At 47.4% G+C, this 14,396-nt stretch overlaps 1 protein-coding gene across 1 annotated transcript in view; it reads left to right on the forward strand.

Moving 5' to 3' along the window:
* The window catches only part of IGDCC4 (immunoglobulin superfamily, DCC subclass, member 4), a 46,432-nt gene extending 32,501 nt beyond the window's left edge, over positions 1-13,931 (forward strand). Inside the window, exons 13-22 of the mRNA XM_006831844.1 lie at positions 612-848; positions 976-1,077; positions 2,300-2,483; positions 3,335-3,462; positions 9,711-9,881; positions 10,090-10,227; positions 11,074-11,179; positions 11,706-11,934; positions 12,679-12,840; positions 13,521-13,931. Coding sequence (XP_006831907.1) covers positions 612-848; positions 976-1,077; positions 2,300-2,483; positions 3,335-3,462; positions 9,711-9,881; positions 10,090-10,227; positions 11,074-11,179; positions 11,706-11,934; positions 12,679-12,840; positions 13,521-13,931 — 1,868 coding nt within the window. The remainder of the gene's footprint in view (positions 1-611; positions 849-975; positions 1,078-2,299; positions 2,484-3,334; positions 3,463-9,710; positions 9,882-10,089; positions 10,228-11,073; positions 11,180-11,705; positions 11,935-12,678; positions 12,841-13,520) is intronic.
* The last annotated feature ends 465 nt before the right edge of the window (positions 13,932-14,396 follow it).

Here is a 14,396-nt window from a genome sequence, read left to right on the forward strand (position 1 = left end):
CATTATGTAGTAGCTGCTGCAATTATTATGATTGTTGTTTTTATTGAGACCATACAATAGAATGAGCAAACGTAGATTTGAGCTGAACAGAAAACCTAGTGCGCAGACTAGCTGTGGCCTTTAGCAAGCCTCAGTTTCTTATCTGTCAAATGAGGCTAATAGTATTTTAGCTGTTTTATAGAATTGTGAGAATTAAATAAGAATACATAGGTAAAGTGCTTAGAACAGTGTCTGCTGACACTCTGGCTCCATTCAGCCTTAGAGAACCCACTTACTGGCCAGTATGCAGACATCCATTCATTCTGTTGATATGGAGCCCTCCTCTATGCTGGATACTATCAGTTTGCCACAGGAACTCTTTGTCAATGCCCAGGAAACCCCTAGATCCCAGCGCTCTTGCTTGTATGACAGTGAGGTCACTTTGAACTGACCAGTGGCCAGGGGATGAATTGGGAGAATGCAGAGGCTTTCAACTGAATGAATGTCTTCCTGCTTTTTGCCTCCTCCTGTCTCCTCCCCCTCCCTCTCAACCCTGTCCCCTCCTCTTCATTCCCCACCCCCCACCCCCAATTCTCTTTATCCTTTTCCTGCCTCCCACTGGCCGCCCTCAGTCCCCTTTGCCCCTGCAGAGCTGAAGGTGCGGGCAAGAATGGAGTCCCTGGTGGTGTCTTGGCAGGCGCCCCCTCATCCTGCCCAGATTTCTGGCTACAAACTGTACTGGCGGGAGGTAGGGGCTGAGGAAGAGGCCAATGGCGAGAGTGCCCCTGGAGGCCGCAGAGACCAGGCTTGGGACGTGGGTCCTGTCCGGCTCAAGAAGAAAGTGAAGCAGTATGAGCTAACCCAGCTAGGTGAGGAGGGCTAGGGGGTGGGGGAAGGGACGAGGCAGATAAAGGGGCAAGCTAAGGGCAGGCAGTCTCTCTGGTTGGGGAAGTGACAGACCTCTAGCTAGGGAGTGACCACTATGACCTTCCCCAGTTCCTGGACGACTGTATGAGGTGAAGCTTGTAGCATTCAACAAACATGAGGATGGCTATGCGGCAGTGTGGAAGGGCAAGACAGAGAAGGCACCCACACCAGGTAAGGATGGCTGGGCCCCAGGGGCAGACTGCTGCCTCTTCCCTTTCCTCAGCCCAACCCTCAAAACCAGTCAGCTGGGGTCGGTAGTTCTCTGGTAACTCCAGACAATCTCTGTCACAGCTAGAAACTCCACCTGGAACTCCAGTTTGCACCATCTCTTATAGGCCTGCCACTGTGTGCTCCCTACCCATGAGCAGGCGCTAATTCAGAAAGTTTGGACAGACAAACGCCCCATGGTTGATCAGTAACTCCTGACCCCAGTTTGACCTTAAAACAATTTTTGAACCACACTCACCTATATCACATTATCGATCAGATGATCACTCAACTCTGGATGATAACTGGAAGAGTGTCCCTCTGGGGCTCACAGAGGCAAAGGGACTCACCCAAGGCCACATGGAGCCGACACTGGCTCCTAAGCAGAAGTCTTCCCACTGCAATCAATACGTGGCTCCTGGCCAGTACTGGTCAGCTGGGTTGACCATCATGACAGTCCCTCACCCCTAACTCCCCAGGCTGACTTTCAACCACGTGGCTTAGTGGAAGGAGCCTTTAACCAGGAGCCAAGAAACCTAGGTTCTAATTCCAGTTTGTTCATTCATTCATTCAGCAAATATTTACTGAGTGTCTACTACGTGCCAGCTCTGTTCTGGGAATTTAGTGGTGAACAACACAAATAAGGTACCTGCTCTCACAGAGTTTATTTTATTTTATGTGTATATAATAAATACTTATCATATAGTACTTTCTGTATGCCAGACACTTTTCTGTCTACTTGACAAATACTAACTAATTTATTCCTCATAACAGCCCTATGAGGTAGGTACTATTATCAGCCCCACTTTACAGAATAGGGATGGGGACGCAGAGAGGTTAAGTAACTTCTTCAGGGTCACACAGCTAGTAAGTGGCAGAGCTGGAATTTGAACCAAGGCATTCTGGCTCTAGAGTTGGTGCTCTTAACTGTCATGATTTGCTACTTCTTTCTATCACATTCTTATATACTAGTGTTCCATGGTCTACTATTTGTATGACCTTTGGCAAAAATCACGTATTTGGGAACCTCAGTTTCTTCATCTGTGACATGGGAATGATGGCTTCCAACGCACAGGGTCAAAAGAGACAGAGTAAGGAAAAGTGCCTTGGGAACTGTAAAGCATTATACATATTTATAGATGGGTGTCCTCCCTCCTTTCCCCACACTTTACTGTTCCCCTTGCAGACCTGCCCATACAGAGGGGGCCGCCCTTGCCACCTGCCCATGTCCACGCAGAATCTAACAGCTCCACGTCCATTTGGCTTCGATGGAAAAAGCCAGACTTCACTACAGTCAAGATTGTCAACTACACAGTGCGCTTCAGCCCCTGGGGACTCAGGAATGCCTCCCTCGTCACCTATTACACCAGGTGGGGGAAAGGACTGAGGTGATAAAGGGGGAGGAGGAAGGACAGAGGTAGGGACAGGGTGTAACAAGTGACACTAGAGCCACCTTGAAGGTCTGCATGGGGACCACTTCCTGATGGTAACAGTGGACAAGGAGAGTCCACCTATCCCATCCTCTCACAACAGAGTCTGATAACTCAACCCTTGGAAAATGGGATACAAGACAGACCTATTTCTCCCACCTCAGGGAGCTCCCAGTGTGATATGGATGAGACAACCCAACCCTGCCCTGTGAGAGCCCCCTGTCAGATGGAAACAGAGCTCTGGCCCTTGGGCAGCTGCTGTTTGGCAGAGGAAACTGATTGCATAAAAAGCAATGTTGTTGTGAAGTACCATCAAGTCAATCCTGGCTCAGAACAATCCTGTAGAGGGTTCCAAGGCTATAAATCTTGATGGGAGCCTTGTCTTTCTCCCACAGAGAGGCTGGTCGGTTTAAACTGCTAACCTTGTGGTTTTCACTCCAGTGTTTGTCCTGCAACACCACCAGCGTTCCTTAAGGAAAGCAATAGAAATATATCATTACAGTCAAAGCAAGGTCAAAGTAAGGGCAGGATGCATCAGAGAAAGTTCCTTTGGTTGGAAATAACTTGGATTAAAAACAGGGACGGCCTGACTTTGTGATTGGGGACACATATATCCAGAATAACTGAAGGTCTTCTGGGTGGTTATCAGTGGCCCCCCCATACAGGAGAGCAACTTCACTTTTCAGGATTGGGCCTCAAGCTGGCACTGAGCCCAGGGCAGTAGATTTGGAAGTTCTTACTCTGCTGCTTCAGTGGGTCTGAATGCACTCCACTATTTCTTGCCTCCACAGCTCTGGTGAAGATATTCTCATTGGCGGGCTGAAGCCATTCACCAAATACGAGTTTGCAATACAGTCCCATGGAGTGGACACGGATGGGCCTTTTGGCTCTGTGGTAGAGCGCTCCACCCTGCCTGACCGTGAGTAGGCCCCCTTGGTCCTTTGATCAACTACCCATTTTAGCCAACTCTTTTCCCCCACAGCAGCCCTCTTTCCTGAAGTATCCCTTAGAACCTGTAAATGTCTGTCATTTGCTTTGCATTTATACAGGACAGTCCTTGTGTTGGTCTTGACCATTTCCCTGTAAACATAGTGATGTAGGATTTGGGTGAGTGGCTTCTTAAACGCCTGTAGCAAGACCTCACTGACACTGCTGAGACCAGGTGGGAGAGACAGGAGTCTTGGGTTCTCATTCTGGTCCCCATCCTACCCCTGACATGCAGGGAGACTATGGCCAGGCCCTTTGCCTCCCCAAGGCCTCAGTGGTCTTATCTGTTAAAGGAGAAGATGGGGTCATTCATTCTGCAAATCTTTTTCTTGGGACCATGGAGCCATCTAGAAATGGCATTTCAGGACAGATGAAACTTTCTTCTTGCAGCTGAAGCTCTTCAGCTCTGCTGGCCTGAAGACTGTTTACCTCTGTCCTCTGCCCCAGGATCTGAAATAGGAAAATGTGTATGGAGTGTATATGGGAGGACTTTACCCTCAAGAACTTGGTTTTTAAAAGTACACCTATTCCTCACTTACCAACCATCTCATTATCCGACATCTTGCATTTACAACAATAGAAAAAAACCTACTATTTTGCACATTAATGATATACATCTGACAGTAATGAACACTGAGGTGCTAGGTGAGTGTAATGTTGGCTGTGGTAGTTAAGGTTCTGTGTCAACTTGGCTGGGCCAGAAATCTTATTGGTTTGGCAGTTTTATAATGATGTAATCAATCCTCTTCCATTGTTTTATGTGTTCATCTCCCATTTTCACGTAACATCTCTTTTTCCGTAATAACCTGGTCTTTGAACCTAACTATACAGATAAATGAGGAGTGGACATGCTTACATATTATTTCTCACCCACATGTTCCCTCATTTATTATGATTTAAAACCCCCCAGGGACTTTGTTGTTGTTGTTGTTCAGTGCCATCAAGTCAGTTTTGATTCACAGTGACCCTGTACAGGGTTTCTGAGGAGTTGCTGGTGAGCTTAAACCACCGACCTAGCAGTCTAGGGCTTATTCTACAGCGTCACACCAAGACTTCACACAGGGATACTAGGGAGAACTAATCCGTTCTCAAAGGAGGCTTCATGTCACTGGACCCCCAGCTCAACTATTGGGGTTCCTCCTCTCCTTTTGCAGGTGGGAGCCTGAGAAGTAGATTCACCCAGGGTCAAGAGGATTCCTGGCAGCCCGCGATGTGACTCTGTTATGCCTTAAAGCCCTGGGGCCCATCACACTTGAAGACTGGCGTCTCTTCTCTACCTTTCACCTTCCTCATCATCTCCCCTGCCCACCTCCCAGAATTAGCTTTTTCTCTTAAAATAAAACATCGACCCTTCTACAGTGGTACTTCTCAAACTGGGGTTCCCTGACTATCTGAGAGCCTATGCATGCAGGGTGGCATAGACAAAGCTACATAGGGCATCTTCATGTACAACCAATTTTACTTGAAGATTTTCTAGGGGAAATTAGAATTTGAAATTATAAATCATTATAAACATTTTAATATTAAATTTTACTATGGAAAAGGTACAAATGTTCCATGACAGTTAAAAGTAAAATGTAAACCTTTCTAAAAATTTTGAGAGCTCTATCCCCATTCTCTAGAATACTGAGACAATACTTGGAAGTATTTGAGTGTGGAATTTTGAGGAGCTGTGCTCCAAGGATTGCATCACTCGTCTGCAGTTTGTTATAATGCGGTGACTTGCATGTTGCTGTGATTCTGGAAGCCGTGCTACTAGTACATCAAATACCCATGGGGTCACTCATGGTGGACAGGTTTCAGCTGAGCATCAAGACTAAGACAGGCTAAGAAGAAGGAGAGAATATTTAGTCACTGGTAATCTTAGGGATAGCAGTGGAACATTGTTAGATGGCACCAGAATATTGAATATTGAAACATGATAAAGAGCACCAGAATATTGCCAGTATTATAACTGGCAGAAGATGAGCCCCTCAGGTTGAAAGGCACTCAAAATATGACTGGGGAATAGCTGTCTCCTCAGTAGAATTGACCATGATGACACGAATGGAGTAAAACTTTTGGGACCTTCATTTGCTGATGGGACACAACTCAAAATGAGGAGAAACAACTGTAAACATCCATTAATAATCAGAGCATGTAAAGTACAAAGTATGAATCTAGAAAAATTGGAAGTTGTCAAAAATGAAATAGAACACATAATCATTGATATCCTAAGCATTAATTAGCTGAAATGGTGTTGGTCATTTTGAATCTGATGATCACACGGTTTACTATGTCGGGAATGACAAATAGAAGAGGGATGGCATCGCATTCATCATCAAAAAAAATATTTCAAGATCTATCTTACAATTCTGTCTATGTTGTTGTGGTTAGGTGCCATCGAGTCGGTACAGACTCATAGCAGCCCTGTGTACAACAGAACAAAACACTGCCTGGTCCTGGGCCAACCTCACAATTGTTGCCACGCTTGAGCCCATTGATGCTGTCACTTTGCCAATCCATCTCGCTGGGAGTCTTCTTTTTCTCTGATCCTCCACCTTACCAAACATGACGTCCTTCTCCAGAGACTGGCCCTCCTGACAATATGTCCGAAGTATGAGAGATGAAGTTTGGCCATCCTGGCCTCCAAGGAGCACTCTGGCTGCACTTCTTCCAACACAGATCTGTTGGTACTTTTGTCAGCCCATGGCACTTCAATATTTTCCTCTAACACCATAACTCAAAAGCATCAATTCTTCTATGGTCTTCCTTATTTCCTGTCCAACTTTCGCATGCATATGAAGTTATTGAAAATACCATGGCTTGGGTCAGGCGCACCTTAGTTCTCAAGTTGACATCTTTGCTCTTCAACACTTTAAAAAGGTCTTGTGCAGCAGATTTGCCTAATGCAACATGTCGTTTGAGCTCTTGACTGCTGCTTCCATGAGTGTTGATAGTTGATCCAAGAAGAATGAAGTTCTTGACAACTTCAATCTTTTCTCCACTGATTAGAATGTTGTTTGTTGGTCTAGTGGTGAGGATTTTTGTTTTCTTTACATTGAGATGCAATCCATACTGAAGGCTGTGCTCTTTGATCTTTATCAGTAAATATTTTAAGTCCTTTTCACTTTCAGCAAGCAAGGTTGTATCATCTGCATATGGCAGGTTGTTAATGAGTCTTCCTCCAATCCTGATGCCATGTTTTTCTTCATATAACCCAGCTTCTTGGATGATTTGCTCAGCATACAGGTTAAATAAGTATAATGAAAGAATACACCCCTGTTGCACACCTTTCTTAATTTTAAACCATTCAATGGTCCCATGTTCTGTTCAAACAACTGCCTCTTGGTCCAGGTACAGATTCCTCATGAACACAATTAAGTGTTCCAGAATACTCATACTTGGCAAAGTTGTCCATAGCTTGTTGACAATGCTGTCTATAGAATAGGATAATTACAATATGCCTACAAGGAAAACCAGTTAATACAACTGTTATTCAAATTTTAAGCACCAATCACTAAGGCCAGTGATGATGAAATTGAAGAATGCTACCAACTTCTTCTCTCTGAAATTGATCAAACATGCAATCAAGATATATTGATAATCACTGATTATTGGAATGCAAGGTTGGAAACAAAGAAGAATGATCAGTAGTTGATAAATATGGCCTTGGTGATAGAAATGGTGCTGGAGATCATATGCTAGAACTTTGCAAGACCAATGACTTTTTCATTGCAACTGCCTTTTTTCAACAACATAAAAGACAACTATACACATGGACCTCACCAGATGGAATACACAGAAATCAAATTGACTAAATCTGTTGAAAAACATGATGGAAAAGTTCCATATAATCGGTCAAAAAAAGGCCAGGGAAAGACTGGGGAACAGATCATCAATTGCTCATATGCACGTTCAGGCTGAAGAAAATTAAAACAAGTCCAGAAGAGCCAAAAAGATGACCTTGAACATATCCCACCTGAATTTAGAGATCATCTCAAGAACAGAATTGATGCGTTAAACACGAATGACCAAAAGTCAGAAAAGTTGTGGGATGACATTGAGAATATCATATAGAAAGAAGGTCATTAAGAAGACAAGAAAGAAAGAAAGAAAAGGCCAAACTGGATGTCAGAAGAGACTCTAAAACTTGCTGTCCAGCATAGAGATGCTAAAGCATAATGGAAGAAATGAGGAGGTAATAGAACTGAAAAGAAAATTTCAAAGGGCTGTTCGAGAAGAAAAAGTCAAATATTATAATAAATTGTGCAAGGACCTGGAGTTAGAAAAGGAAACCAAAACGGAAGAACACGCTCATCACTTCTTAAGCTGAAAGAACTGAAGGAAAAAAAACCAAGCCTCGACTTGCAATAGTGAAGGATTCTCTGGGCAAAGTATTGAACGGTACAAGAAGCACCAAAGGAAGATGGAAGAAATACAGAGTCACTATACCAGAAGTAAATGGTTGATGTGCAACCATTTCAAGAGGTAGCATATGAACAAGAGTCAATGATACTGAAGGAAGAAGTCCAGGGTACACTGAAGGCATTGGTGAAGAACAAGGCTCTGGGAATTGATGAAATACAAATTGAAATCGTTCAACAAACTGATGCCGCACTGGAGGCACTCACTCCTCTATGTCAAGAAATTTGGAAGACAGCTATTTGCCAACTGATTGGAAGAGTTCCATATTTGTGCCCACTCCAAAGAGAGACGACCCAACAGATGCAGAAATCATCGGACAATATCATTAATATTGCATGCAAGTAAAATTTTGCTAAAAATAACTCAAAACAGCTGCAACAGTACGTTGACAGGGAACTGCCAGAGGTTCAAACTGGATTCACAGGAGGACGTAGAACGAGGGATATCATTGCTGACCTCAGATGGAGCTTGGCTGAAAGCAGAGAATACCAGAAAGATGTTTACCTGTGCTTTATTGACTCCACAAAGGTTTTAGATTGTGTGGATCTTGACAAACTATGGACAACATTGCAGAGAATGAGTATTTTGGAACCCCTAATTGTGCTCATGAGGAACCTGTACATAGAAGAAGAGGCATTCATTCAAACAGAACAAGGGGACACCGAGTGGTTTAAAATCAGGAAAGGTGTGTCCTAGTATTGTATTCTTTCACCATACTTATTCAATCTGTATGCTGAGCACATAATCTAAGAAGCTGGATTATGTAAAGAAAAATGTGGTATCAAGATTGGCGGAAGATTCATTAACAACATGCAAGATGCAGATGATACATCCTTGCTTGCTGAAAGCTAAGAGGACTTAAAATACTTACCGATGAAGATCAAAGACCCTAGCCTTTGGCATAGCTTGCATCTTAATGTAAAGAAAACAAAAATCCTCGCAACTGGACCAGTAGACAACATCCATGCAAATGGAGAAAAGATTGGAGTTGCCATAAAGACTTCATTTTGCTCAGATCAACCATCAACACTTATGGAAGCAGCAGTCAAGAAATTAAGCGATGTATTGCATTAGGCAAAGTGCTGTACAAGATCTCTTTAAAGTGCTGAAAAGCAAAGATGTCATCAGTTTGAGGACTAAGGTGTGCCTGCCCCAAGCCATGGTATTTTCAGTAGCCTCATATGCATGCGAATGTTGGACAGTGAATAAGGAAGACCATAGAGGAATTGATGCATTTGAGTTATGGTGTTAAAGGAGAATATTGAAAGTGCCATGGATTGCCAAAAGAACAAACTAATCTGTGTTGACTGAGCACAGCCAGAATGCATTGTCTCTCATACATCGGACATAATATCAGGAGGGATCATTCCCTGAAGTAGGACATCATGCTTGGTAAAGTGGAGGGTTGGAGAAAAAGAGGAAGACCCCCAACAAGATGGATTGGCATAGTGGCAGTAGAACTGGACTCAAGCATAGTAACAATTGTGAGGTTGGCGCAGGACCTGTTGGGCATAGGGTCATTTTGAGTCAGTGCCGACTCGACGGCACCTAACAACAACAACAATAGCAAACTCCAGGGATTGGGCAGAGCAGAGAAGGGAGGGATCGTGGTAAAGTCCCTTATTCCCATATTTTCCAGAAATTCCAGAAATCATCTTTATTGGATCCTTGTGGATTTGTGGTTTGTTCTAATGAAAAGGGAAGAAGGGAAGCTGCCACGGAGCCAGGGTTTTAGGTGACTGTGCCTCTTCTCTCTCCACCTCTGCACCTCAGGGCCCTCAACGCCCCCATCAGACCTGCGCCTGAGCCCCCTGACACCATCCACCGTCCGCCTGCACTGGTGTCCCCCAACAGAACCCAACGGGGAGATCGTGGAGTACCTGATCCTGTACAGCAGCAACCACACCCAGCCCGAACACCAGTGGACTCTGGTCACCACAGACGGTGAGGGCCCAGGCACTGGAGCAAGAGCTTCTCTATCCTCTCCTCTTTTCCAACCTCCTCAGCCACTGGACTAGCAGTGAGCATGCACTAGGGACCACTGGAAGGAGCAAAATCAGGAGGGGGGCAGCAGCAGTGTTTCTCAGTCCTGCTTCCCTGTCCATCCCTGTATCCCACCCCCACCCTATCCACCAGCCTGCTCTCCCCTCAGGAAACATCTTCAGTGCTGAGGTGCATGGCCTAGAAAGCGACACTAGGTACTTCTTCAAGATGGGGGCGCGCACAGAGGTGGGGCCTGGGCCCTTCTCCGGCCTGCAGGATGTGATCACTCTCCAAGAGAAGTTGTCAGGTAGGAGGGTAAGGAGGGCAGGGTGGGGTCCATCCTGGGTTCCTAGAGGCTCTTGGAGTTGACTTGGATGTGTCCTATCCCCAAGGTCACCTCTTCTAAGCCCCTGCCTCTAGGCCCAACTTAATTACTTGTTCTGAGAAGCTGTGATGGCTTGATGGGGAGAAGGTGAATTTGAGGGGGAAGTTGACATAGGTGAATGATGATTTTATGGGGAGGCCAGATCTCTGAGGGACTGATTTGGTTTGGAACCTACCAGCTTTTCTGAGGGAGTAAATTGAGGCAGCCTGCTTGCACAAAAATTTACAGCTTTGGAACCCCTGTGGGGCAGTTCTCCTCTGCCCTACACAGCGGCCATTGAGTTGGAATGGACTGATGTCAGTGTTTTTTTTTTTTTGTGTGTGTGTGTGTGTGTGTGTGGAGGGGTTTGGTTTGGAAGCCAGTGTCTTTGGGAGACTGATTTGATTGGAGGATTGGCTTAGTGAGGTGACAGCTGTATGGGACGGAGGCATAATTTTGCAGGGTCCTGTCCAGAATGAAACGGCAGGGTCACTTGATTAACGTATTATTAAGAACGTCAAAGATGGTGACAGCAGAACATCAAACCAAGTGTGGGGCCTTTCTGAGTATGGGGCCTCTTAGAACTGCACATGCCTCATGAACAGTAGAGGGTTTGTATCACTGGAGGCCAATTTGATGGAGAAGGCCACAACTCTTGGATGTTCAGCAGAGAGGACAGTTGGAAGAAGGAGATCAAGTCACGCATCAGAAGACTCTGAGTGTCCAGAGGGTGAGACTCAGTGTGGTCTCCTGTCCTTGACTGCTCTGCCCCTTTCTCTCCCCTGCCAGACTCTCTGGACGTGCATTCGGTCACAGGCATCATCGTGGGCGTCTGCCTGGGCCTCCTCTGCCTCCTGGCTTGCATGTGTGCTGGCCTGCGCCGTAGCCCCCACAGGTGGGCAAGGAAGCCAGTTCCCCCCTCCCTACCCCCCAAGACTTCCAGGAAGAGCTGCAGAGAGGAGAAAGTGGGGGGTGGCGGTGGGGGGTAGCGCAGCCAAGCCTTCTTTCCCGCACCGCAGGAGCCCCCTTACCATTAGAACTCTGGGGGTGGAGGGATGGGGGTGAACTCCTCAGCAGGGGCAGGCACAGACATAGCCACCTCTCTCCCTCTGAAAGTGTCTGGGAAAGAGGGTTCCCAATTTGGTGCTGTGGGCTAATACCTCAGACTGCGAAGTCGTTTGAGCTCTTTGAAAACCCTGTACAGAGTCGCCTATGGGTCGGAATGGACAATCTACAGATACCTGGAGCCAAGGGAGAAAGGGTCCAGTTTGCAGTTAAATGGCTGAATAGAACAGAATTTGTTATTCATTGCATAGATAAGGAAACTAAGTCCCAGAGAGGTGCAGTAGCCTGCCCAGATTCCAGGCCCATCCCCACACCCTTTGACCTCTCTGTACCTTCCTCCCCACTGTTTCTTCCAGGGAAACCCTTCCGGGCCTGTCCTCCACAGCCGCCACTGGGAATCCAGCACTGTATTCCCGAGCCAGACTTGGTCCTCCCAGCCCCCCAGCTGCCCATGAACTGGAGTCCCTTGTGCACCCCCGTCCTCAGGACTGGTCCCCACCACCCTCAGACATCGAGGACAGAGCTGAAGTGCACAGTCTTATGGGTGGCAGTGTTTCTGACTGCCGGGGTCACTCCAAGAGAAAGGTGAGCCTGAGCCTGGGGTGGGGCTCCGGCCAGGTTAGAGCCCCCCACTGTGGTTCATTCCCAAATAGGACACCAGGGGGCACCAGAGCACAGCTTGTGACCCTGCGCCAGAAGTCACGTCCCAGCCCCTTCCCCCCAGGCCTTTCCTGGGCCAGCTGCCGAAGAGAGGGGGCTCTCTCCCTCCTTCATGAAAGGGTTGGCAGGGCAAGAAGCAGATGGGCCTCCATCGCTTGGCAGACTAGGTCAGCCTGGTTCTCACGGAGGGGAGGGCCCCCAGTGGATTGTAGGTGACTCAATAGGCTAAACCCTAGCTTTCTCCTCATCGTGGGCGCCGGGAAGACTTCTAAGGCTCAGCCTTCCCCAACTGGGGAGAAGAGACTGGGCAACTTGGTTGTGGCCTAGAGGAACCAAAGCCAGGGTAGAGCCCAGCTCCTGGGGGGCAGGTCCCTCCAGGTCATCGTACCCTCAAACTCCTGAGTCCTTCCCTCACCCTGTACCTGCCCCTGAGGTGACAGATCATCTCCTATCAAGCTTTTCTGCACGAGAACTTTTCTACAGTTCAGTTCCCACCCCACTGACTCTCCTGTGCTCCTCCCCAGGCCCAGGGGGAAAGGCTTTAGCAGGGAACAGACCAGGCATGGGGAATCAAGGGAGCTAGGAGACGGACCCCCTTCTTCCCTATACTCGTTCACTTCCCTGCCTGTTTCCCACCCCCTTAGTGCTCCCTTTTCTTTCCCCAAACAGATCTCCTGGGGTCAGCCTGGTGGGCCGAGCTGGGCAGGCTCCTGGGCAGGCTGTGAGCTACCCCAGGGAGGACCCATGCCCTCTCTGACCCGAGCCCTGCTGCCCCCTGCTGGAACTGGGCAGACGCTTTTGCTGCAGGCTCTGGTGTATGATGCCATAAAGGTCAGTGTCCTAGGGTTGCAGAAGAAAGGCACTACAACCCCTATGGTGTTGTCATGAGTCAGGATCTACTCAAAGGCAGCTAATCTAGGTGGGGTTTTGTTTTTTATTGGTTTCCTGTGGGGACGGAGGCCTAGTGACACTGTGGTTAAGCACTCAGCTACTCAGGAGAAAGATGTGGCTGTCTGCTTCCACAATGATTTACCATCTTGCATACTTTATGGGGGAGTCCTGGTGTGGTGCTGTGGGTTAATGCACCAGACTGCAAAGGCATTTGAACTGCAAGGTCGGCGGTTCAGGCTTACCAGCTGCTCCTTGGAAACCCTATACAGAGTCGCTATGGGTCAGAATCGACTTGACAGCACTTCACAACAACACAACAACATACTCTATGGAGCAGTGTACTCTGTCCTACAGTATCTCTGTATGGCTTTTTGGTTTGGGGAAGGACAAAAGAGGGAAGGGAGCCCATTCTTCTAAAGAGGAAGAAGTGTGTTCTCAAGAGATCTCTGGAAGGTATTATCCCTGGGGAATAGGAATCTAATCTAGAGACTCCTAGAGCCTCCAAAAATTGAGTAAGTGGCAGCTGACCACTTTGTAATAATCTGTCTCGCCTGGGTTAGGATGATCACTTTCAGTGATCAGTGACGGTCACTTTGTCTTGTGTTTTCTGCTCTGACCAGGGCAACGGAAGAAAGAAACCACCCCCAACGTGCAGGAACCAGGTGGAGGCTGAAGTCATTGTCCACTCTGACTTCAGTGCGTCCAAAGGGAACCCTGACCTCCATATCCAAGACTTGGAACCTGACATTGTCCTATCTTCGGACACTCCTGACCTCACCTCAGGTGTTATGGATCTAAGGCAGGGGGCAGATTGGCTGGACGAGGAGCTGGGAGGCTGTGAGCAAGCAGCCGCTGGGTCAGACAGACTTACTTGCTTGCCAGAGGCAGCCAATACTTCCTGTCTCTACCCAGACCTCCCATCCAGTGAGGCTCTGGAGGAGGCCCCTGGGAACAGCTACCAGCCAAAGGCCCCCTGCTCTCTAGCAGCCAGCCCAGCTCTGCCCAGAGCCCCAGTCTCCTCCAGTGCTTAGCTCTGCAGTTTGGAGCAGGCTGATGTGGGTCATGAGAAATGGCATAAGTAGCCACACATGTCACATGTGTATCTGAAGATACTGAACATCAGCTAGCCAAGCCTTGTAGGATGTTTTGGCTGGGTGGGGAGGAAGAAATGGATTATATACTACTCCCATAGTCTTTGCAACACATATGTGATATGTGAGAGATGGTGGAACACAGTTACCTGTGGTGTGCACATGTGTGTGTGCTGGCTGGTGAGCTGGGGAACCTGGGCCCAAGCAGTGTTCACTCTAGCCTAATTGATCTTTGCGGTCAGTCCCAGTCCTGTGGGTCCCCACCTCCATCACCCAGCCTTTTATTACTCACTCTGAGAGTGTCTCTAATGCCCTGTCTGACAAAGACAAGCCGGGCCCAGTTTCCTGTCTGACTGGGCTGAGTGCACTCGGGCTCTAAATGCCAAACATTTTCACTGCATCATC

Source organism: Chrysochloris asiatica, unplaced genomic scaffold (assembly GCF_000296735.1).
Source record: "Chrysochloris asiatica unplaced genomic scaffold, ChrAsi1.0 scaffold00004, whole genome shotgun sequence".
Taxonomy (NCBI): Eukaryota; Metazoa; Chordata; class Mammalia; order Afrosoricida; family Chrysochloridae; genus Chrysochloris; species Chrysochloris asiatica.